Source organism: Pseudomyrmex gracilis, unplaced genomic scaffold, assembly GCF_002006095.1.
Source record: "Pseudomyrmex gracilis isolate BER0280 unplaced genomic scaffold, ASM200609v1 scaffold_34, whole genome shotgun sequence".
Classification (NCBI taxonomy): Eukaryota; Metazoa; Arthropoda; class Insecta; order Hymenoptera; family Formicidae; genus Pseudomyrmex; species Pseudomyrmex gracilis.
In genome coordinates, this window is record NW_018020618.1 from 641,108 (window position 1) to 665,096 (window position 23,989).

At 39.6% G+C, this 23,989-nt stretch overlaps 3 protein-coding genes across 6 annotated transcripts in view; 1 reads left to right on the forward strand and 2 right to left on the reverse strand.

Moving 5' to 3' along the window:
* Positions 1-940: 940 nt before the first annotated feature.
* Positions 941-2,858, reverse strand: LOC109852730. Its single transcript, XM_020424167.1, has 3 exons — positions 2,631-2,858; positions 2,139-2,300; positions 941-2,060 (listed from the first exon to the last, which is right to left on the reverse strand). The coding sequence occupies exons 1-3, from the start codon at positions 2,692-2,694 to the stop codon at positions 1,834-1,836; spliced, it is 453 nt and encodes a 150-aa protein (XP_020279756.1). The 5' UTR covers positions 2,695-2,858; the 3' UTR covers positions 941-1,833.
* Positions 2,859-7,586: 4,728 nt separating this feature from the next.
* Positions 7,587-22,096, forward strand: LOC109852716 (coagulation factor VII). 4 transcript variants are annotated; one of them, XM_020424143.1, is made up of 11 exons: positions 7,587-8,494; positions 9,381-9,993; positions 19,532-19,628; positions 19,717-19,841; positions 19,926-20,030; positions 20,173-20,303; positions 20,390-20,514; positions 20,584-20,783; positions 20,871-21,005; positions 21,096-21,374; positions 21,511-22,096. In XM_020424143.1, exons 2-11 carry the CDS (start codon positions 9,793-9,795, stop codon positions 21,814-21,816), a joined length of 1,704 nt encoding a protein of 567 aa, XP_020279732.1. In that variant the 5' UTR covers positions 7,587-8,494; positions 9,381-9,792; the 3' UTR covers positions 21,817-22,096. The 4 variants fall into 4 exon arrangements, with proteins under 4 accessions (XP_020279732.1, XP_020279734.1, XP_020279733.1 ...); XM_020424145.1 differs by having other exon boundaries at positions 21,096-21,320; XM_020424144.1 differs by having other exon boundaries at positions 20,390-20,508.
* A 112-nt stretch (positions 22,097-22,208) lies between these two features.
* Positions 22,209-23,989, reverse strand: part of LOC109852717 (nuclear migration protein nudC) — a 78,821-nt gene continuing 77,040 nt past the window's right edge. The window contains exons 5-7 of the mRNA XM_020424147.1: positions 23,438-23,632; positions 22,794-22,996; positions 22,209-22,685 (exon numbers count right to left, since the gene is read on the reverse strand). Of these exons, the coding sequence (XP_020279736.1) occupies positions 22,634-22,685; positions 22,794-22,996; positions 23,438-23,632 (450 nt within the window). The 3' untranslated portion in view covers positions 22,209-22,633. The remainder of the gene's footprint in view (positions 22,686-22,793; positions 22,997-23,437; positions 23,633-23,989) is intronic.

Consider the following 23,989-nt stretch of genomic DNA (forward strand, 5'->3'; position numbering starts at 1 on the left):
AATTACAATTTTCCATTTGTAATTGTCCTTAAATTTGCAGAGAATAGTACGCTACATTTACTCTTCGAATATTTCTATAATAATATAACCGTCCGTAAAGAATAAGTATTTAAAAATCTATACTGCTTATATAATTAAAACAACAATCGTAAGCAGCAAGTACAACATATCATAATGTAAGACTACGAGAATATACTTTTACTTACCTTTTGTTTCATAATTAATATATTTTTGAGTGCATATCTCAATCGTTGGTTTTATAACTTTTATGGAAGTTGAATCAATTATCGTCTTTTAAATTAATATTTAAAAGAAACGATTCATTATACATTGCAATAATCAGCGATACTTTTTTGTATATTTAAACTATAAATGTGTTTAATGAGAATCTTACGCATCGACATAGAACAGAAAACACACTTCTATAATTAAATTTTTTTATACAAAAACGAAATATTTTTTATACATACAAATTTAGAGTATTAATAATTAAGTAATACGTTATATATTTTTACATTTCAACATATAAAGATGTCACCAACAATCCACGAGATTTCTTGAGTTTTTGCATACTCGTATTATTATATTTATATTAGTTAAAGAAATTAAGGTTTTACATATTTCTTGTATAATGTCTGTATTTTTGTTAATATAACATACATATGTCATATATACGTATCAACAGTATTTTAATAAGAGAATGTGTTTATATGATTGTAATTTGCAATTATGTATTATTATTGAAACAATATACATGTTAAATTACTTTGCACATATATTTTATTCAGATTTTTATTCTATATCTATGTAAAAGAAAAACAACTGTTTATAAATATATTTTGCCTTACACTTGCAAATACATTATTTCCTCTTAAAAACAATGTCATTAAGTTTCTCTTCAATTTATTATATATACACATACGAAATAATATTTCCATAATTGATTCCAGAAATAAATTTTATTGTCATTCCATATTGCTTACAATTCATTGTATCAAATTCATAATGTTGAACATAATGTATTGAGTTGTGTTGTACTTGGATGAATAAACTGCAACGGTCATACAATTATAAAATTAATTGCATATATTGCATACATCGTATGGCAGTAAATTGTAAAAATTAAATATATTACTAAAGAAACACGTATGTATATGCACAAAAGTGTAAGAAAATGGCAAAATGCCGTGTACTAACCTAAATTATTGATGATATTACTCTGGACGGACTTAGCAGTCTTTGATTAAATAACTACTTTGTGAGTTTTGTGATTTCTATATATCTCAATTAGTACAATCTATATATCTCAATTAGTACAATCAGAAGAAATAACAAATATATTTTTCCAAAACTTCCAGTAAAAATATAGTTTTATAAAACAATCGTCGATAAAACAAACGTTAACAGCGAATTCGGTAGCCTGCCTTTCATTGAAAAAAAATTGCGCTCAATGCGCACTTGTGCAGATGCTATCGAATTCGCTATAAGTCAAGCAAATTTATCTTACTGGAAGAGAGCGTCATCATTCTTGTATTCTTTTGTTTTTGTATCTACACACTTCATAATTTCTTTGTATCTGTGAGATATGCAAAGGCACTTGATTACATAGAAAAGTACAAAATTGCATTATAAAAACTATAGTATCTACGAATACATTTGATTACAAAAGTTTGTCCTCCCTGAAGTTCGATGAGTAAAGTAAAAAGAGTATTCAATAAGTACAAGTAAACTCTTGCTCAATATTAAGATATGGTAATCTATATATAATGTCGTGTAAAATTTAATATGAATCAGATCTGGTGATTGAAAAAAAAATTCTTTGGCTAACCTTCTTCAAATAGCAAATTTGAATCGAACGGTTGTTATCAAACCGATTAATAAAAGCAGATAATTCGCGTATTGGGATGATGCCGAGTTACAACCATCTTTACTATTGCACGTACAGTATTCCATAAATATATTATAGGTACCGGTTCTCATTAAGCAAAATCGCTCGTCACCCGCAATTCCCGGCTCGCCCATATAAGCGCAGCTACGAAAATACCTCCATTCACCGTTGACTGCAAAAAAAGAAGAGTGTGTAAGTTGAAACAATTGAATAAGACACATAACTTCATTTCATACAATGCAATGCACACCTTTCTGACGAATTTTACGGCACATTGTTGGTCTCACACCCGGCAGATGCTCCAGACCCGGTTCTTGTTTACAGTCTGTGATTGGCACAGTAGAATTGTCAAATGGATCCGCGCATTTTGGATCTGAATCCGATCTGCATACCCAACATTTGATAGAAAGTCCTAAAAAAACACGATGTAAAAATTTGTATCATATTATTTGTAACTAGAAAAAGTCTTTGAAAATATATTCTTCAAATTTTATTAGCGCTGAGTTTACTTAAATATGATTTATCACACTTTGTATCTATAGTGTTTAAGGTTAGGAATGTTTGTACGTGACAAAATTTGTATTCAACTTATTGCACAAATCTCTATAAAAACAGTGACGTACAAAATCACATATTGTTAATTTTGATTCCCAAAAAAGTTACGTGGAAATTAATAGACAAAAATCTGTTAATATTTAAATATATATCTTAATACAAACATATGACTTTTTAAAAGACCTACCTTGATGAACACAGAAAAAGAGGAACAGCACTACGAGGAGAGAAAAACGGATTTCTACGGCCATTTCGAAAAAAATGTGCGGGAGGAGCTCTTTGTTTTTTGCGTAAACTCTGCGAGAGAGATTCACTTTTTTCACAAACACTCTTTATACGTTCTTATATGTCCACGCCTATAACCGCGCTTATTATAATTGATACAACTGTACACACGCAGTGCCCCACCACATATACAGGGTGACTCATATGTATAGAGCTCGGGAAACGTGGGTCACAACCTGCTCTCGTCCGACTGATGATCGACCGATTCATGTTGCACAAAAGTTGTTTACCATATACACACATTATAAATAAAGAGATAAATCTAAACTTGTTCTCTTGAGAGACACTATATACACAATATATCTATGTTTATTATTTACGTTATCACAATACGAGTTGTATTAACCGTAAAACTATTATTTGAAATAAATTTAAACCTACTATGGATACTCTAATGATATCTCTCTCCATAGATATTCTACTTTTACTTACCTTCCACTAAAAATGATAAATAAAGAATACTAAAAAAAAAAAGTAGCAAAATTTGATAAATTATTAAAATTGTACCTGTTGTATGTGTGCATTATAAGTAACATCAACTATTTATACGTTACTGAAGGGACGTCGACATTACTCGGCTTCGAAGTTACGTCACACATGACTCGAGTTAACCGCGCCCCACAGATGCAATAATTGCTTGCTATAGTGTTACCGATATATAGTTACGAATGCGTATATATAATACAATAAGAGATGGAGTTGCTGTCGTAAAATACAAAAAAAGCGTAAAATACAACAAGAAAACAAATCTTAAAATTTATTTTTAAATAGAAATCTAAGATTTCAAGAAGAACAAGATTTTAATTGTTACATAATTATAAAATATTTTTAAAAAAGTGCTTAGCATATAACACATTTTTTATGCCTGCTTATTATTATAAATATCTATAATAATGTAAACATTAAATCTTATAACTTCACATTTTATATAAACACGTGTGTGTGTAAATTTGTTTTGGAGATAAACATCAGGTCATTTTAATCAAAGATACAGTATAGTGATACAAGAAGCAAACTGCTCTTCGCGCATACGGCGATCTACCAGCTATCTGTATCAGTCTTGAAATAAGGGGGCAATCTGGACCCCACGGATCTCGTAGCCCGCAGCGAGCGGGATCGGCTTGCTTTCGCGGGTGGTCCGCGTCGACAGCCGACAACGTTCGCAGTCCGTTCCGGGGGGAAACATTTAAATGCTATAAATAAATATAAATAAATTGATTTGCCGGCATTAGCATAAGTAGCGTGGGGAGACAGCAACTTGGAGACTTCAGCGTCTCTCTCCTCGCCGACTTTATATACCGTTCCCCTCTCGCGCAAGTCTCTTTCTCTCTCTTTCTCTCTCTCTCGACCGGACGTTGATTTATATTGGTGTCCGTTCGGTTCCTACGGCATTCACTATGTCCGCGACTCTTCTTCCTTTCAACTTAAAAGGGCACTAAGCTGTAGAGAGTCCGGATGCACGCATGAAAATCCTCGTTTCCCTCAGTCTTGAAATCGTGAGAATTAACTTAAGAGAAAATGAGAATGTACGCTGTTTACACTGCGCTTATTATGTTTATATTACTGTGATTAACATTACACACTTGTTGTGTGTCTCGTCATCATGCGAGAGAATCAATACGAGTAATAGCACAGTTGTTTAAAACAATTGCTCAAAATTGAAATGCAAATGTAAAACTAACAAAATTGTTATCGAAGATGTTTGAAAATTATAGATTGAGAAGATAAGCATTTACACCTTCCTGAAACTTTAGGATGTGAACAATGCAGGATAATTTTGTCATGATAAGATAATTGAATGAGTAGAGCAATGGCTTAATCTGCGAAAATTGCACGTTACGTGCAAAGAGCTTTTATTTAATATCTGATGTAAAGATGTTTCTTTTTTTCTAATACGGAACCATTAAGTAGCAACGATTAATAGTCCTTGAATATTACGCGGGCGAGTATTATATTTTTTTCCTTGCGTATAAATGAACACAAATTTGATATAACACAGGCACCATTTCCTTCATTAATATGTAACCTGAATACTCGCAGTTTAATTGCAATTAATCGATACCTGTTGTCGGATTATTTTTCGCAGTTGATTATTCCAGTTCATTGAATAACATAGTTGCTTTTTTTCCGTCATCCGCGGTAAGATGAGGATTACACGACGTTTATATTTCAAACCTTCGCACTCTCTTCATTAAAAGTCAAAACCGCTTCTCTTCGCTGTATAATCGTACACACGAAGACTTCCTCGCGGATATCTTAAACAAAGTGATTGCAAACATCACGGGCGAAGGACGCTCTTCTCTCGCGCTTACCTCAAGAGACTCGAAACGTTCGGACGACCGAGGCGGACGATATTCTCGGTAAAATATTCGCGGCAACAACTCGCATTGCGTACAAGACGCTTTACGTAAATGCCGACTGGACAGGGCACCAAGAGTTTCAAGTTTCTTTCTGGACGATGTCACGCGATCTAGTCGTGTATATCTCCGTGTCGGAGCGAGAGCCGGATGTCGTCAAGCGCGCGGATTCGTGGTCGAAGACATGAGACGCTTTATTCACAAACGCGTCCGGTCGCGGGACACTAATGATACTTACGAGTCGATCGTGTCACGATCTCGTAATGCTCTTTCAAACAATACGCTCGATCGAGGAAATATTCTGTTTGCGCACCACTCCTCGACACTCAACCTAACGAGCACTGGGTTTTGAAAAGTGGCACAAAAATTACTTGAAATTATGTTTCTATTTATTAAAAAAAAAAATCATTGTCTCAACGACGCGTTCGAATCAAAAAACCATTGCAGGTCACTTCCTCAGGTTCTTGTTCCAAAAAGTGAACAGAATACGGTTTGACAATATAAGTGAGAAACCATACTAAAGATGACAAGACCTTGTCATTTGTCGCCAACGGTCAGGTATGTCTTCTCGGTAGAGTCGTCTTGCGATGGACATTTCCAGCGATTTATGATGCTTATCTGTGTACAAAAACAGATTCGTGGTAAGTGACATCATTATCTATAAGAAAAACGCGCTCAGATACACGAAAACAAGATAAATTTAATGTTTCTTAGTCTGTCTTACTCAACAATTTACGTGCTGATAACAAGATCGATTGATTGCTGCTGTCGTTTTTATTGGAACTGATTTGCAGATATTTCATCAGCTTGAAATCATCCACGTAGAATTCAGAATACACTTTTTTTGCAAAATTTGAGGATTAAATTAATCAAAGGATGACGTAATCGAAATGAATAGAAAATATTGTTGTTAAAAAATTTGCTTTCATTATGCAGAGATGTATATCAACCGATGGCATCACTTGTGCGTAAGTGATGAATTGATTCTCTTAAGACGAGTATGTTATCGAGCAGAAATTGCCGTGAAATTTATGACTACTAGACGAGATTACAATGGCGACTAATGTCACGCGTATACTTTAATCGTGTTTCACGCGCTACACGTAGTTAATCTTCGTTATATGCAAGCGCGTCGTTATATGTCGTCGTCGTCGCATAAATCGTTATAACATCGTCGGCGTGAGATGAACGCGAGCAATTTCAATCAATGTAACAGTTTCCTCAAACGAGTTGACCGCCTCCGAGCTGCTCTCTTTCTCTCTCTCCCTCTCTCAAAAGAGAAAGAGAAGAAGAGCATATCGAAACCCGCTTAGGCCGAAAAGCGGCCCTTGTTTCGAGAACGAAATCACCGGCTTGAAGAGCGGACATGTTATTTTTTCCTCAAAAAACGGCCAATTTCGTGTAATCTTCTTGCGAGAGCGGGGCGTGGTCCAGACCCCATAGGGTATTCCACGGAGATATATTCTCAGGCAACTGCGACATGTGCCATTAAGTCCTTCGAAAGACCTTAGAAATAATCTTTCCGTTTTTAGACTAAATAAATACAAAGAACCGCAAATCCGAAATTTTTCGGAAATGAAAGCGAAAATCTCTGACAGTCGCGTATCTCTTTAACTACAACTTAACTTCCTTATTTATTGGACTTCGATAAATAAATCAAGAACCGAGAGATGTCGTAAAACCGGCTGTTTACTCGAATCGCTTACCGAACGATGAGTAAAGTTCGTTAAAGTTGCGTGAGACTAGAATGTCCTTCTCATCCCAGACAACACACAGAAAAGAGACGAAGAAATCGTGCTCCGAGGATACTCTCAGACACATGACGGAAGTTCTTCTCTCCGTTTTGCGCGAGTTGTGAGCAAGCTTGTTATAGAATCACCGTCTGCATTTATTTCTAGCATCGTCGTCACGGCGATCACTCTGGGATTCTCACGCGGGATTTTCATTGTCATTTTGCACTGGGATAAACTCGCCCAGCCGCGTTGTTCGTAAACATACTTATGAAATGTCATGTCATAAAAGTAAGACTCACACATCTCACGATTTCTTTTCACGAACACTTATTAAACACAAAAACGTGCGCGTTGTACATGTATTTTCTCATTCTCAAGAAGAATTATCGTTTACATGCGCAAAAAAAGCAACTTCAGTAGCTTGCTATTAAGTAGCTAATCCAATTTTAAATTAATCGAAGAGTCGATCATTGACGACTAGACTAGTAGTCTGGCCGGTTCGCGATCGATCGGCATCGCTAATACGTTTTATCTCCTACCGTGTGATCGACGCCAATATACCGCGCGTCAATTCCTCACACGAACGCGTAAACGCACCTTCATCAGATATCTTCTGCCGATGAAATTCCCATCGCGTCCCGTCGTTATCCGCCTGTTCCCTCCGCAGAATCGTCGTCCACTTCCGCCTGACTCGGCAAGCCACTCCTCTCAGCAGCCTCCGTTGATACTTCCTCTCGCGCGCGTGTATCTCGTCAGTCGGGCCGGAGCCACGTGCGTGTGCTCGCTCGAGTGGCTGCCGCACGAGCACAACGTCGGGGGACAGTGTCATTTCGCGCCTACGAAACGCATGATCGTAACCAACATGTTACGATTTCGGTGACAGAACGTCTTCGCGTTTGTGATATAATCGCATTTCACGAGATTCTTCTTCGGGTTTTATCATTCACTTGATCGTCGATTGTTTCATTGATTCGATTGTCGCTTATTTCGAGGGAATGAGTTAGTTTTGCATGTTGCAACTGAATCAATCGATTTTACAAGATATTCAAGTGTTGACAACGCGATTCTTAAAGAAGACAGTCGGACATAGTATAAGTAAAGAATGTATAAAACAACTGAGAAAAAATCGTTTGATCACTTGCGGAAGATCGTATGTGTGTGTGTAAAGACAATGCGCATACAACTAAAAAATAATATTTTTTTCTTATCGAATAACATAAATGCGATGAGATGTTGACGCGTGTACGCAACTTAAAACATTGCTTGGAAAGATAAATATTACGTCGACACGAAGAACTCGCAGTGAAAAATAATCGCGCGTCACATTTAGACACTAGAGGAGAGTCCAAATACTCTCTATTGTGGGTCCATCAATCAGGCTCGCCAGCGAGCGGCATGTCCCGTCGCCGGAGCCGGCGTACAACAGTCTTGTTTCGGAGAAGAACAAAGATATCGTCGCGAGATGAGAGAGTCTAGGTAGATCTCAAAGGTGAAGACAGACAGTTGGAGAAGCTTGGGAGAACTAAAAATATCAGCCGGTTCCGCGGTTGGACGGCGTCGCGTCTTTCGCGCCCCGCATCGTATCTTCACGCTGGACAATTTTGTCGACTGGAGAAGAAGAGGCCTGATATCTGCATGAAACAGAGATCGTCTTTAATCTCGCGAAGAATTTCGCGGTAAGCAACGTCACGATTGTCGTTACACCGCAAAGCGGTTCGTTGACAGAAGGAGAGAGACGTTCAGTCGGTCGCGTCGTGATTTCACGCATAATCCGAGACTCCGTTTTCATCTGCTGTTCTGTTACTCGTCGTCTTCTTCTTTATTGTCTCTCGTCTGCCGCTGTAAATTCGCGAGCGAAGACGCATCGACGTCTCGTCGACGTCTGGAACGGCTTTCATGAATCAATGAACTTTTTTAAGCGCGCCAAATATTTGAGAGCTATTTATTCTTTCGCGCGTACCGGGTGAACATCGGGAGATAGGATTTCGTCTGTTGGTGAGGGTTATTTTAGGGAAACCGAAGTGAGAGAAAAAGAGAGAGGGAGGGAGAGAGAGCGAAAAAATATACAGCCGAGTCCCGCGTTCTCCAGGAGGGAAAGACGTCAAGTGCGATCTTTTGATCTTGTAACGATCTGACGTGAGAATAAGACGTCAAACGAAGTTTCGCCAGGAATAAAGTAACTAAAATGCATGAAACGTGTATTTTTTTTTTATGTCATCTGTTTCTGAGCTGACCGGTTTGTGAACACCGCGCCGGTTGGGAGAGAGAGAGAGAGAGATAGAGGTATCCGTCACGCTGCGCTATAATGGGAATCTCTATGACACGTATAAAAACCGGGGGTTTCATCGCCGAAGAGATCGTTACCGGAGTTCTGCTTTTGATTAAACCCATGTCGTGGTTTTTTTGTTTTCACGTGGAATTAGTGTGACTCGTTTGACGACTAATTGCTTTCATGTAATAACACGCGCTTGCGAAATAACACCGTGACTCTCTCCGCACAATTTTAAATTATTAAACGTTAGTTCGCCTAAAAACAGAAGACCCGTCTATCTCGGATTTCAGCTGCGTAAACGTGCTACGTCAACGCGTCGAGACGCCGCTCGCGGGACACAGTGTCAAGGCCAAGAGCTCTCTCGTCTACTCATCGTATCTCGCAGCGGATTCGACGAAAGACCGTGATCACAGAGGATTGTACACCTCGCAAAGTCTTTCTCACCGACGGTATTTTACGGCGCGCTTGTTTGAAATTCTTCGCGTGGAGTAGCGCCCGTATTTATAGACCCCCGTGTGTGGCGTTGCGTATAAGACGCGTGTGTTCACACAACTCTCGGTCTCTCTCTTTCGAGCGCCTTTTCTTCCCGAGGGAGGTGGGTAGGTAGGTGAGTTCTTGGGACACCACGCAGCTGTCGTGCCGAGCCACGTCGGGGACCAGATCCGCAGGAAGCAAGCGGCAGCACGTCGCGATCATGACGCGATGCGTTCGCGACGGGAGTATCACCGGCCTGTCTGCCCGACGACGAACGCGTCGCCGTCAAACTGTCTGCGCTGGCTATCTCGCTGGCTGCGATCCGCTGATCTACTTCCGGGCATGATTGCCGGCGACACCGCGGCCACGATCCTTCGAGTGCTCGTCGTCCTGCTCGTCCTCGGTCAGACGGTCGTCGTCGACAGTCTGGTAAGTATCTTATCGTTCAATTCACCGTCGCTATCACTGTCGACGTACTTTTTTTTTTATCTCGCTTTGAAAGTTCTTTGTTATCAGCGAAAATATAAACTGTCAAGATAAAGTAATACACTTTAAACACAAACCTTAAGTACTCCGACAAAAATATTTCTGACTCATCCTCGTTGTCAGAAAAAATTATTAAAAAAATTTTCTTAATGCGAATTTCTGATACGAAATTAGTTGTTAGATTAATCATTTGAATATATAGAGTTTTTATACACTTAGAAGCTTGAAGTTACATTCCTAACTGAAAAGATATTCCTCGAGTCTACTAGCGCGATAATTTTTGCGATAGCGATCATTTAACCTCCGAGGTCGCAGAAGCAACAATCCTGCGTCGTATTCCGAGAACCAGAACTTTTCCGACCGATCAATTATTGATCGTAAAATCGATTAGACTAGAGAAAACGGAGTATTACACGCGCCTTGTATCTATCTACTCTGTACACTGTAATTTCGGATGTTTATCGTGAATTTATTTAATTGCCTTGTGTGCCGAATCGCATGCGGTAACACCTAATTGTAGCATAAGTTATGTACATCATAATTTCAGAAATCATACATGTAATTTTGCATTAAACTTTAATGAGAATAAATTGATATTGACCCGAATAACAACGTCTGCAAAAGTACGTTTAATTAAATTAGATTTAGTTAAGTGAAATTACATTTAATTTCTTGCTATGCACTTAAATCTCTACAGTATAATTATTATAAACACTTATCGATATGTTGACAATTACTACAAACACTTATTGTTAATTATCTCAATTAATGTTTTCGAGCACAAACTCAAATAACTTAAAGTGTCCGTTTGAAAACATTAATTAAGATAGTTGACAATATAATGATAAAATGTTCTCGTGCTAAACTCACTCAGTAACAAGACTCAGATTGATGCAATTCAATTTGTCAAAAATAAATTGGTGATTAGTAGATAAATTAAAGAAGACAGAAAGGTTCGAGAAGCCCGGAGCGTACAATAAAGCATCGTGTCAGCAGAAACCTAGCAATATAACTTGGCGCAATTACCGACTAAAGTGGAGAAACCTCGTTTTAGCTAAGCACGCCGAGATAATTATTGTAATTTTGTTTTGTGGTTATTCTCTCTCTCTCTCTCTTTCTCTCTTTCTCTCTCTCACTCAGACTGCAATAATCATTTACAGTTTCGAGGTTAATGTGCCAACGCGTTAATAATATCGTTTGAAATTGTCATCGTCCTGTAATCGCTGTAATGTAAAAACTTGCGAGGTTCGCAGGCGTGAAAATCGAGGTATGCGTATTTCAAAAAACATACGGAGTTCAAGGTTCACAAAGTTACGAGCAAGGCTGCGGTACACGTGTTGCACACATTGTATAGAGTCTGCGTGACGCAGACAAAATACGTTCTACAAAAGAACGCGGAAGGTCAGACTTCTAAACTCACATAGTCATCATAGTCGCTTTATCTCACGTGAGATAAAGTGTCTAACATTTGTAAAACATTTATTAAAGTTGAAGTTTATTTTCCACATTTTGTTTTTTTTTTTTTAATAAAAATACAAGATACAACTACGATCCCAATTGGTTTGTATCTTTTGAAATATTGTCAACGGAATATCGTTTTGCATCGCGAAACACTCGACGAACGGGTCTCGAATGTGCAGTACGTGATACTTGGACTCTTGGATTTTTTATCGAAATTCACAGTGGTGCGCACTCGAGTGCCGATCTCCGCGATAAAATCCTCGTCAGTTGTAGCGAGGCGAGTTATATTTGGCTGGACGAATGGTACTCGGGCTCTTTCGATGCACGTACGTACGTGACGTTGCCGCGCGTGACGGTATCACGTCGTAATCGGGCATCCGCAAGAATCGCGCTGCTCATCAGGGTTATCGTACGCAACGCGACCATTTGGCCGGTCATGCCGAATGATCTGTTATAACCATCTGTTAAAGCAGCCGATGGATCGCCTTTGTTCTTATCGGCAATAGCCGAGAAGAGAAAGAGAAGATAAATATATATATTCGCGTACGCACGCACGAACAACAGAGATGGAAAATGAAGATAAGCACATTATCGTAAACCTTTCGCTCATCTGACAATACACAAACAAAAGAGTCAAAATAATCATTATACTAAAAATTTCATAAACATTTAAAATACAACATCGTATCATCAACCTGTCGATCGTAAATTTATCCTCGATTTTTGTGTCGAAGAGTAGGTTTTACTTTTAATCATCGTCTACGTTGTGCGATTTTAACCGTTTAATCCCGCTCGCGCGGGAAGGTTTCACCGTTCTATAGAGGCGAGTGGTATCAATACAGTGACAGCATAATCGCACGTCCGCAGCAATTTCTGCTTTCTATCGCGGAAAAGGAAAAATGACATCTGTACACTTCTTGGCACTTCGTGAAGAGTCCTTTGAGTTCTCTCTAACCAGGCAGGCTCTGCAGGAGTGCTGGCTCGGATCCCAAAGAGATGAATCAACCGCAATGTCAATTTTCTAATAAGTCGCCAGTGAATGTAATCGAACATTTGCGTGAGGAAGACGAAACTTAAGTCGGTTGTATCACTGAACACATCTCCCGACTTTCTCTAACCGTGTAGGTGCCTCTTCCGTTGACGGTTGACCTCGGTCGTGTTGCACGTACCATAAGCACCCCGCGGTGAAACTTCCTGTCGTCTTATGCTCACGGGTACTACCCGTTACTCCATTACAACACCAAAGAACCCTGTCAGAGGTCCAGCGGCGACTGTTTCCACTTTCCCGTGGAGACAATCGTTGTCGCGGGATAACCTTAACGCGAATTATCACGCGAACACAAGCTTAAGTTGTCCTTCAAATGATCTTTTTGCCGTCACAATAACGAGAATTGTTAATTACATACCTTTACCTCTTTTTTTTTATATAATCAAGGACGTTTCTCTACAATTTAAATAAGCAAAACGCGTAGTCAATTGTGAAGTATATCGCGTTTATTATCTTGACGCGTTATTGTCTTGACGCGTTATTGTCTTGACGCAAAACACATCCGAACCTTATTAGCAACGCTTGTTTTGTTATTTATGCTATTTCTTTGCGCATTCCGAGTTTTTAAAGCTGATTCGCGTCGATCAGCTCGCGCTAAACCCGCCGCCGCGTTCGACAATGAATCGCCAGTTTTCGACGGCAACAAATATCTCGAATACCGCATTCCGGAACGCGTCTGTGTAAAGTAAAAAAAGAGCCAAGTCTGCCGTAAGTTAATTGTCTAATGGGGAAGCCGGCTCTTTTCTTTCGCTTCATTTAAGCCGCGCAAGAAGTGCTCGGGGTATCTCGCATATTTTTCATCGGAGCGAGAAAAACCAGGAAAGACTGGAACGTTTCGATAGCACCCCGTGGAGAATCCTTTCTCCCGCGGGACCTTTCTCTCTCTCTCTCTCTCTCATTCTGACGGATTCAGCTTCTTGCTGCGTATCGTGACGACTATCGCGTGGAATTCAGCCCGTTGTCGGGCAGGAAGTATGTGAATCTCGCGGTTGATAAAAAGTTGCCGTTGTCGGGGAGAAAGAAACGGAGTATCGCGACAGGCATGAAGAGATGCGGGGGACTCCGGGAATGGATGTGGAGGACGTAAAGAAGGACAAGGGGAATGTCGCGTAAGATTCTCTTCGGCGGCGTCCTGAGATCCGCAACCGGCGTTCGAGATCCACCCGTCCATCTTTCCCTACGCGAGATCCACGCCGTGTCCGTCCGAGAATCGTCTCCGCTCGATGTCTCTCCCTCGTTTCACCCACTCCCGCCTGCCGCGTCTCGTTCCTCATCTTCTTTCTCGTGGTTTCTTTGCCAAGAGACGGTTTCACGTCGTCCGCGCCAAGACCCGGCGATTCCATTGTTTCGTCGTCGATGTGAGCGCGGGGAAAGCGGTCGCGATGCCAACGGCGGAACGAACGATTAAGAATTCTGCGCGACCGGCCCGGGAGTTCAACGCGTGACTGTCGAGACCCCGAGACCACTTCGCAGGCATCCGATCGACACCACGACTCATGACACGAATTACCGTCTCACGTTTGATTCAACGGTGATAAAAGACGCATGACTTGCTTGAGTAAAGTATGTGTAGACGCGCGCGTCTGAATGGAATACTTGTTCAATGGCATTTCGTGCGCGCATGTGAAAGCAGCGCGCGGAATACCAGATTTCTAAATCTTCATTGTTTTGGGACTGCATTGTGTCGCTTCGCGAATAGAATAGGTAAAGCATGTTTTCCGGAAAAAGAGAAGATGTTTCTTATGCACTTTCGATTACGCAGTATTAACGATATAACGATTGTCGATTTTTGTTTTTTTACTGACGTCGCTGAATTCATAAGCGCGTAAAGTTTGCAATAACCGGTTGGCACGATCAATGCACTGTTGCACGTGACATTGTGCCTCCACTTTGAATTTAGCAATCGTCGCGCATGGAGTGGGAATGTCTCGAAACAAGTTATTCCGGTATAACTCGTCTACGCACAAAGAGCTGCCTTCATTAATATCGCGTATTAACTGTTGCCCGTGTAAGCTTTCTGCTAAATGAGCGTATCGTTTCCCGTGAATGCGTCTGTTCTATTCGAGGGAGCGACGACGCGCGTTTTGTCGCGCAATTTCACGTTCTTTAAACACATCCGAAATTCGTTGAAGCCACTCTCGCAAAGTTCGACGACAATTAAGTTTTAAGTGATACTCGCTCAAAATATGCACGTTATCAGTAAACGATATTCCATCGGTAAACGATAATTTACGCGTATTTTTACACGCGTTAGAAATTAACGGCTAAGAAATATCTATGTCCAATCGGTAGGATCGCAAGTTTGCTGAAAAATCACGAAGAGTATTTATTGAGGCGCGCTTTCAATTCTATCGCATCTAACGGAAAACAAAAACGAAAAATGATGGCCGATCATTATGAGAGTTCCGCGTGGCATATCGATGAAGTGCTCGTAAAATTAGCCGCGAGCGCCGATGCATCGGCGGTATTTCATGCGAGCGAATGCCAGTGTCGGGGAACAATGAGGAGTTACACAGTTCGCAGTAATATAAAGCGGTGGCGTATATATGGTGTCGGAGACGCTGATCCGGAAATAACCGCGCACAAGTTGAACATACGCGCGCGCGCGCACACACGCAGAGGAACACACGAGCGACGGGAAAGAAGAAACAAGACGCGTAGAGAACACGGATGGTTAGACGCGGTTAAAGGCGCTCCAGGTGATTCCCTTCGCTGCGTCTTCTTAAATGAATCCCTAATGGCCAGTTTTACGGTCGAAATTTCCGACGCCAACACAAAATGACTGGCTGTGAACTCGGTTTCTATACTCATAAATTTCAGGAATTGATCTCCGACATTATTTCTCGCTCTCGACGCTTCTTTATATTCGCATAAAATCTAAACGGGTACCACACGGTCTCCTTCAACTTTCACAGAATCGCGAATTCTTGCATGTTTGTATAATATTTCATGGACCTGTTTTTTTTTCTTTTAGTAAGAAGTTGTTCTGGTATATTACACATATTAAGCAATAATAATTTTTTTGTCGAGATGATAAATCACGCGAGTAATCTCACCGTAGACATTGAGATATATGTATATTGCGAGAGAGAGAGAGAGAGAGAGAGATAGAGAGAGAGAGAGAAAGACAGAGAAGAATTTGCGCGAGAAGCTTACGAGACAGAAACTTAATAAACAAGTAAAACCACTACCGCGGCCAGCGATAAATTTCGCGTACTCTCGCTCGAGACTGAAAGACAAGTTTTATGTAACGAGTACCATATTAGACATATAATATTACCGCAAGTGGATCAGAGGAAATAAACGGCGAGATTGCGGCGAACACGGCAGCAGTTTAATGCCGCCGCGTTAAGTCAGATCGCGGGAGATGAGAAGCGAGGCAGCTCACACACAAGCCTCCACTACACGGATTTGCTCATAAGGAAGCGACTTTAGTTGTCGACAATATCTTTCGCGGAATTAGACGGGCGACTTTTCGAGACATGCGTCCGCGCGCACACGAGCGTTTATTACCCCGCCATTAAAAACTTAATTAGAACGGAGAGCGGTATTTATAAGCTCTCTCGTAAACCTTGACTTGAAAGAGCATCGAACAACTTCTGTGTAAAGTAAGAAGTGACGCAAACGTCGAAGAAATAACGTCGCGTCTAGGATTCAGAACGTTTGAACAACGCGTTGCCAAACACGTCCGACTTTCCAGGCGTATGAATCGTCCCTAAACAACTGTCGATGCGGCGATACGGCGTTATTATACTTTATGACGCCGTTCATTACTTTAATCGATTGTTGGCGGGACAGAATGAACGCTCGCGCGATTGTAAGTTGTGAACCTCATGAATGTTACGGGTCTAACATTATCCACGCAGTGACAGTGTCACAATGATTATCATGCATGCAAATACACTCTAACAATTACATCTCTTTATAAAACGCCGAGCTTGAATCAAATGTCTCGGATATATCAAAGTGCTACAGCCGTATATAGTTGAGAGAATAAACGAACGTATTATGTGAATATATGTAGGTACTTACTATTCAAATTACACGGCATTTCGTTAACGAAGTTCTAATTTATCTCCGCTCGCAGAGCAAGCGTAACTTCGACATTGCGTGACATTTCATTTTTCCAGCTAGCTCCTCTTTTGTGAAAATTGTTGATTGACCAAAACGACTGTGTGTTGGAAATTTATTTTGGTGATACGAGACCGCAAACACATACACGTACGAGTATTCGCGAAACGATCGCGAAACAACCCACGTCGAATTCGTAGCAATCCTTCGCCGACCATTTTCGGATATTGTCGAACACCGACGACATCACCATTTAGGGAGATGTCACATCGCGCGAGGTGAATGTCATTTTTTGTCCTTCTATTTTGTTCACTTCGCAGAAGTACATGTCGCGGAAATTGTCATGCGCGATTTGCTCAAAATTCAATGTGAATTTTCAAAACTAATATCGCCGGTGTATAACGGATGTGTAATTTTGTTAATTGAGTGAAAACTTCCAGTCATTTGGAAACAAACGAAGATGTAATGGTTGAAATGCATAGAAACGTATTATTTTTAGAAAAATATTTGTGTTAGATCTTCCGTTCTAAGAAACTACTGTAGGTGGCTCATCGACAGTCTTACACGTTGCATATGTACGTTGTGGTACTAATGTGCTGATATCTTGTAATATTAAAACATGCGTGGACGCACACACGCACACACGCACAATGGGCAGACCGGCCACGATACCATCTAAGGTATACTTCGGGCGTTAGCTCGAAGCGACTTCCAAACCTTTCTTTCGGATATGTCATCCGGTCTGCATCCTGTTTCATCATGATCTCCGATTGGACCAGACGGTAACAGAGAATTATGTGGTGTTGTATCTCGAATGTACTATCAGTTTCAATTTTGAACAGCTTGAATTAATTACATCCACCGGCATTCTCCGAAATGGATTTTTCTTTAATTATTTCTCTTCTCTGAACATTATTTTATGGATGTGTGTTTTTTTTTTACAGTTCGTTCTTCGTTCTATTCTAAATATTTCAAAAGAATTTTGATTGGCTTTTTTGCTGCGACTTTGTTCACATTTCGTAGAAAATGTTGAAACATTGATACAAGCGGAGAAAAACACTGCTTACTCTTTTTAGCGAGCGTTACAAAAAGTGATAGAAAAACTCAAGAGGAAAAAGTATATTGAACTTGGAATAAATTACTGATCGAAGTGGTCTCTTCAGATGTAGAAATTCCTTGATGTACGGCATTCGCGTAGATTCTATATGTGTAAGCTTTCAGATAGCAAAGTCCCGTCGGCATGTTCTTCGACTTTTATCCCGCGGAATTGCCTTCCTTCCTTTTCCTTTTAGCGGCACAAACTTTTTGCGGGATCGTCACCGAGATGCGAAGTACCGCACGTCTCAGCCTAGTTTGGACACGCTAACGTCACCGCATACAAATTTCTCGTGTTGTCGTCCTTTCCGAGATTATCTTTTCTTACATTTAGCGCTTGTTTGTGCTTTCCTGTTTTTTTTTTTCGCAAAGATTTGCACACGCTAATAAATCGTCATCGATTGTAATTTATAAGACACACGACTCTGTTATATTTTTAGGAAATGAAAAAACATCATATGTATTCATGCAAATGTGAAAATACATATGTATAAAGAAATCGCTTTGTGTTATGCGTATGCTAATTAAACATCTTGACGTCAGATCCGGTTCGGATACAACCGTAATTTTATTAATCTTCTGATAATTCAACACGAGAATGTAAGCGTTGCTTCGCGAAAGTAATTTGGTGATCGGCAATCAACTTGGCGACTCCCCGAGATGCGCCAAGATTCCAGCTGCTTAAGATTATTCGCGATCGTAATCTGTAATGAAGATTCGTTCGAATGTTTTTGCTAATTACAGAATACACCGGACGAGCACGTAGACCGAGAAAGAAGCGCGGAAACTCGTTCTCACACATTCATGAAGTTTTATAGCAAATGTGTGTACAAGCGATGTCATTGCTTCAAAGTTACGATCCACTTGTTGACAAAATGCGTATTTGAGAAAAAATTATTTAGTCACGCACACAGCTTTTAAATATCAAATGATGATAATCGCGAAATGTTCGAGCTCCTTTTTGGTCGCTTCTTTTGAGTCGTTCGAATCTACGGACTGTAATGAATCATCTTGGCTACAAAACGGTTCGGACTCGTTCCAGAGCAAACGAATGTGTTCAAGGAGCCTCCGCTAAGGCGCGACGACGAAATGGCAGTAATTTTATATGCCTACGTACTTTGTCGACACGGTGACATCTTGCAACGCATGATTAGCGTCGACGACGACGGTTACGTCGCGATGCCATTATCAACGGGCAAATTGAGTTTAATGTGGCGACTTGGGCGTTACAGCCTTGGAAGATATTAAATGATGTTAGGATTGTCCGATTGTGGTAGTCAATCCGTATCTACATATTGAGTCTTTCGCTTCTAAGACGGACAATTTTAGATCATTTTAAAGCAATGATATATCACGCGTAGTCAACACACACAAGAGTGACGGATTATCGCGATATGAAAATTTTCCCAAGTGTAATCCTTTCTCCGGTCTCTCCGGAACAAAAAGTATAATTGCTATTAGTTAATGACCAATCCATTATAGTACAAATATAATAGTACATATGTACATAAAGTACTTACATATTCAATACATATCGGTATAATGTGTACAACAGAATTAAAAAAAATGTGTTACAAAATTAAAAAAATTTAATAAATGTCAAAAAATTCAAAATATTGTATGAACTATTTTAAAAATATTCCAACAATCACGCATTCAAAATAAATAAAAGAATTTAATTTGCACTATAATGGAGTACAATATAATAAAATTCTTTCCATTAACTTAAGAAACAAAAAATATGTAGATATCACAAAATATATAATTATATGTAAGTATAATAATCATATTAAATATTATTTACAGACAGAAAACAGGACATTTGGCTCTCAAGTTAAGGACGATATAGGCTATCTTCATTCGAACCATCAGCGATCTGCTGTGGAGCACTTACCAAAGAACAGTAAGTGTAACGTTATCTTTTGTTTACATAAAGTTCTGATTTTCACAATATTAAAGCTTGCTTGAATATCGTGAATTTGTTTTTGCAGGAGCGACAATAGTGTTGTCGCATTTTACAGGCTGGAGCGAATGGTCAGTATGCAATCGGCACTGTAAGCAAAACCGCGTTCGTAGATGCCGATCGAGGAAAGTTTGCGGAAACACTATACTTCGAGTAAATATTTAAACCATATGTGTAATTACGCCGAGGAACAATTTTACATGAATAATTTTTCATTAATAGTTTGTCACGATATAGGAGGAACGCGGTTGCAAGCATAAGAGAGAATTTCGTCAAAGACGATGCAAGCAACGTGAGAGCCGCGGATCCCAACGGAAGAAAGACAAGTTTCACGTGGTCCAAGTGAGTCACAATTTGCAGAATGATAAGAAATTATTCACTTTCTACATCAACATGCATAAAAAACTTGAAAATGCTTTTCTATAATCAAAAACGCGAGACAATAAGTCTATTTGTCGAAAAAAATCGAATGAATCAATTCTAGATGCCTAAAGTAGCAGAGCCTAGATACGGAAAGCGAAAAAACAAAGACACCAAGGAGCATTACAAAGGACAGTACGGAAAATGGAGCAAATGGTCGCACTGTTCGAAACGGTGTACTACGCAACGCCGCAGGTACCATATTTGTATATAAATTATCAAATTTCTATGTAATCACGTAATCAATATCAACACGCACGTACGTATTTGCTTTCAATTAGAACGTGCAGGAAACCCGGTACCTGCGAGCAGGATGTGATACGAGAGATCGCTTTATGTTATGTTGAAAATAGCTTTTGTCAAACATTGATCCATCGGAAAATTTACTACGAGGAAGACGGTAACGGTAAATAAAGTTTATACACAACGGTGGATATTTGAAAAATGAGAATAGCTGATTTCACTGATTTTTTAGATATGGTATTGGATGAGTTCGAACTCAATCCCAACACGGTGGATACCTTCGCTGCAGAGAAGAATTCGAATAGTTGGAAGTGCGGAGTGACGAACGCACATAAAGATTCTAGACTGTCATATTTTATGCGAATTATTGGCGGTCGTCCGACCACACCTGGAAAGTGGCCGTGGCAAGTGGCTGTGTTGAATCGATATCACGTACGTAACGACCAACACGAATTTTATATTCTTACTAAATAAGTGTACTGAAAATAAAGTCAAAATTAATCAAAAATGTTTTCTCAGGAAGCATTTTGTGGTGGAACATTGGTGTCTCCAAAATGGGTGCTAACTGCCGCGCACTGTATTAGAAAACGTCTGTTCGTCCGCATTGGAGAATACGATTTGACAGTAAACGAAGGAACGGAAATAGAACTTAGAGTACGTTACATTAAAAATCAATAAATACTGTCATTTGCTAGGAATTATTAATTCTATTAATTATTAAATAATTTTTTTACAATCCCGTAGGTGGAATCTGTGTTCATTCATCCGGATTACGATGTTGACACAGTCGATAACGACGTGGCGCTACTTCGTTTGCCGGTCAATCTGACTCCATCATCCTCGAGAGGAATCGCGTGCATGCCCGCGCCAAAGCAATCTTTACCTACTAAACAGTACTGCACTATTATCGGCTGGGGAAAATCCAGTGTGACGTCTGGATTCGGAACAGATCAGTTGCACGAAGTCGAAGTACGAGATATTAAACTGATTACAAAATACGAAAGAACGAAGTTTGTTCATTTTGTCAGTTTTATACACTTTAATTGTTTACACGTAAAAAACATCTCTTTTATATCGACCGCATATAAAGAAGTGTTTTTTCTGTTGCTTTCAATATAAATAAATAAAAATTATAAAAACGTCGGATTTTTAATTTCAGGTTCCAATAGTATCCGCTGGACATTGCAAGCAAGTTTATCAAGAGTACAAAATCACAAACAACATGTTCTGCGCGGGATATCATCAAGGACGAAAGGATTCGTGCGCAGGCGACAGTGGAGGTCCTCTACTTTGTAAAGATCCCGAGAAACCCGATCGTCCGTGGACAATTTTTGGTATCACCAGTTTCGGCGAGGGTTGTGGCAAACGCGGTAAATTTGGAATATACGTCAAGATACCTAATTACGTGCGCTGGATTACGAGGGTAATAAAACAAAACACGATTAAGAAAATTGTGTTACGTTGATTGTAATTGTAATTAGCTCTGTGCGAAAATGATCAAAACACGAATTTTCTCAATTTATATTACACACCGATAGATTAAAAACTGCAGAGTTCGCATTCGACTAGTAAACACAAAACTAATATTATAATGCAATTTGTTATTGCGTTACATATTTTTCTTTCTACAAAAATGTTTGTACGATTTTAAAGAATCAAGAAATGTAGTTTTTTTTTACATAAATTAACGCAATCAAATATGTTTAAAGTTTTTCTTTGTTTGTCATACTCACCTGTACACCTTTTAATCGATTATTTATTCAGGATTAATGGACACAACGTTAGAAAAAATGTAAGAGAAAGATGTTTAGACATCTTGTAGGTTTTGCATCATTTTTATACAGTGTATTTTATTTTTCGTCGTATTGCATTCGATCAATGACAATAAGAAACAAGATACAAAACGTAGAAATAAAACTTGAGTGTGTACTGCGTGATTCATGACAGTTTACATCTTCGAAATATGCGGGTAAGTAAACTGTATAAGAAAACCGATGAGATTATAAGGCAATCTTGAAGCAACATTTCGAATGGGCAGAAGTTCCGTTATTGGAAGAGTTCTGTAATTCGACGCTATAATCTAACATTGTGCTGCCATCTTCTGCAGACTTCGAAGCGCGTATCGATCTTGCGAACACACGCAGCTTCTTCGGTACAGAAGATCGCAAGCTACATCCTAATAACGACCAGCGAGGAGATCCGATCTTAATAACGGTATCGATATAAAGTACTATAATATCATTAAGCATGTATTTTTACGTGAGAAAACTTATCTTCTAAACTTAATTAAATTTACATTTCGAGAAATCCATTTCGGGATGTTGTTCCATAAATCTGAAAAAAAAAATAATAATAATAATTGAACAAATTATTCGAATGTCTAAACAACAGTCTGCAATGCGGCATTGCAAAGCTATCGATAAGTTTATTATTTCTTTGTACTTTTTAATAACGTCCTGTTTCTTTTGTTCATCCGACGTCGGAAGTCCCAGCTCCTTCTGTCTCTGATCGTACATCATTTTCTCCACCAAACCTCTCGTTTCTCCATCGAGATCGGAAAGCTTGCTAGGTTCGGGATTTACTTTTTTTGTGCTGATTTCTGGTTCGCTCGTTACAACGTGTGCCCACCACTGCATTTTGTTAATCTGCAAGCAAACACGTCAGTTCCGACGAGCTGTTGTGAGAAACATCGCAATCTATATATTATGTTACACACACACACACACACACACACACACACACACACACAGTACGATGTAATCAATCTTACTTAATATGCATGGTATTATCACCTTTAGATTTGTTTTTTATTTCACACGATCATCATAAAGACACGGATAATTTTAAAACGTTGCTCAATTAAATTCTAACTTTCGCGCGTGCAAGGACAAAAATCCATCCGCTAATTCGCAATCGGTCAGGCGCATTTTGAATCATCGTCTGCGACTTAGAACGATCTTAAGAGCGAGCTCGGAATCACCGTTCCGGCAAGGTCGAAGATCGTCGAGGCCGCGAAAAAGCGTATTACTGTCGCGCGGGTGCGAACTGTGGCGCATACATATATGTGCGTGTATCCCACGACTCACCTTTTCGAGATTAATCAATAGTACTTTTCCGTCTTCAATTACCCAAGTGGACTCCTCAAGTTTGACCTCGTGCGGGAAATCCCCGGTGAGAATAGGCGGATGGCCCTTCAGTCCGCAGCTCAGATGCTTCTTCGTGATCGTCACTGCCAAGTCTCTCGGTCTGGCCGAAAAGTTGATCTTTAATGGAACTCGAATCTGTAAACGCACAAATAGCAACGCGCGATTAACTTAGTCCTTAAAAACGCATATTATTTACATGCGGTGGATGTTCTATTTTTATAAGACTTGCTTAACAAAGTGACAATGATAATATTCTCTGTATCGTAAACGAAAAATGAATCATCTGTTTGCATCTTTCCTATTCTTTCTTTTTTATTTTCCGTTCACGCCTTTCTTGTCTCATAATTTAACGTGAACTTGAGCCAATTTATCTCAACGGACGGTCTTGATATAAATGACACGCAACAAACTGCGGACCCCCGCGGATAGTTGGGACACCAAAACAGAGAGAAAGAACGAGAGAGAGAGAGAGAGAGAGAGAAGAATGTATAT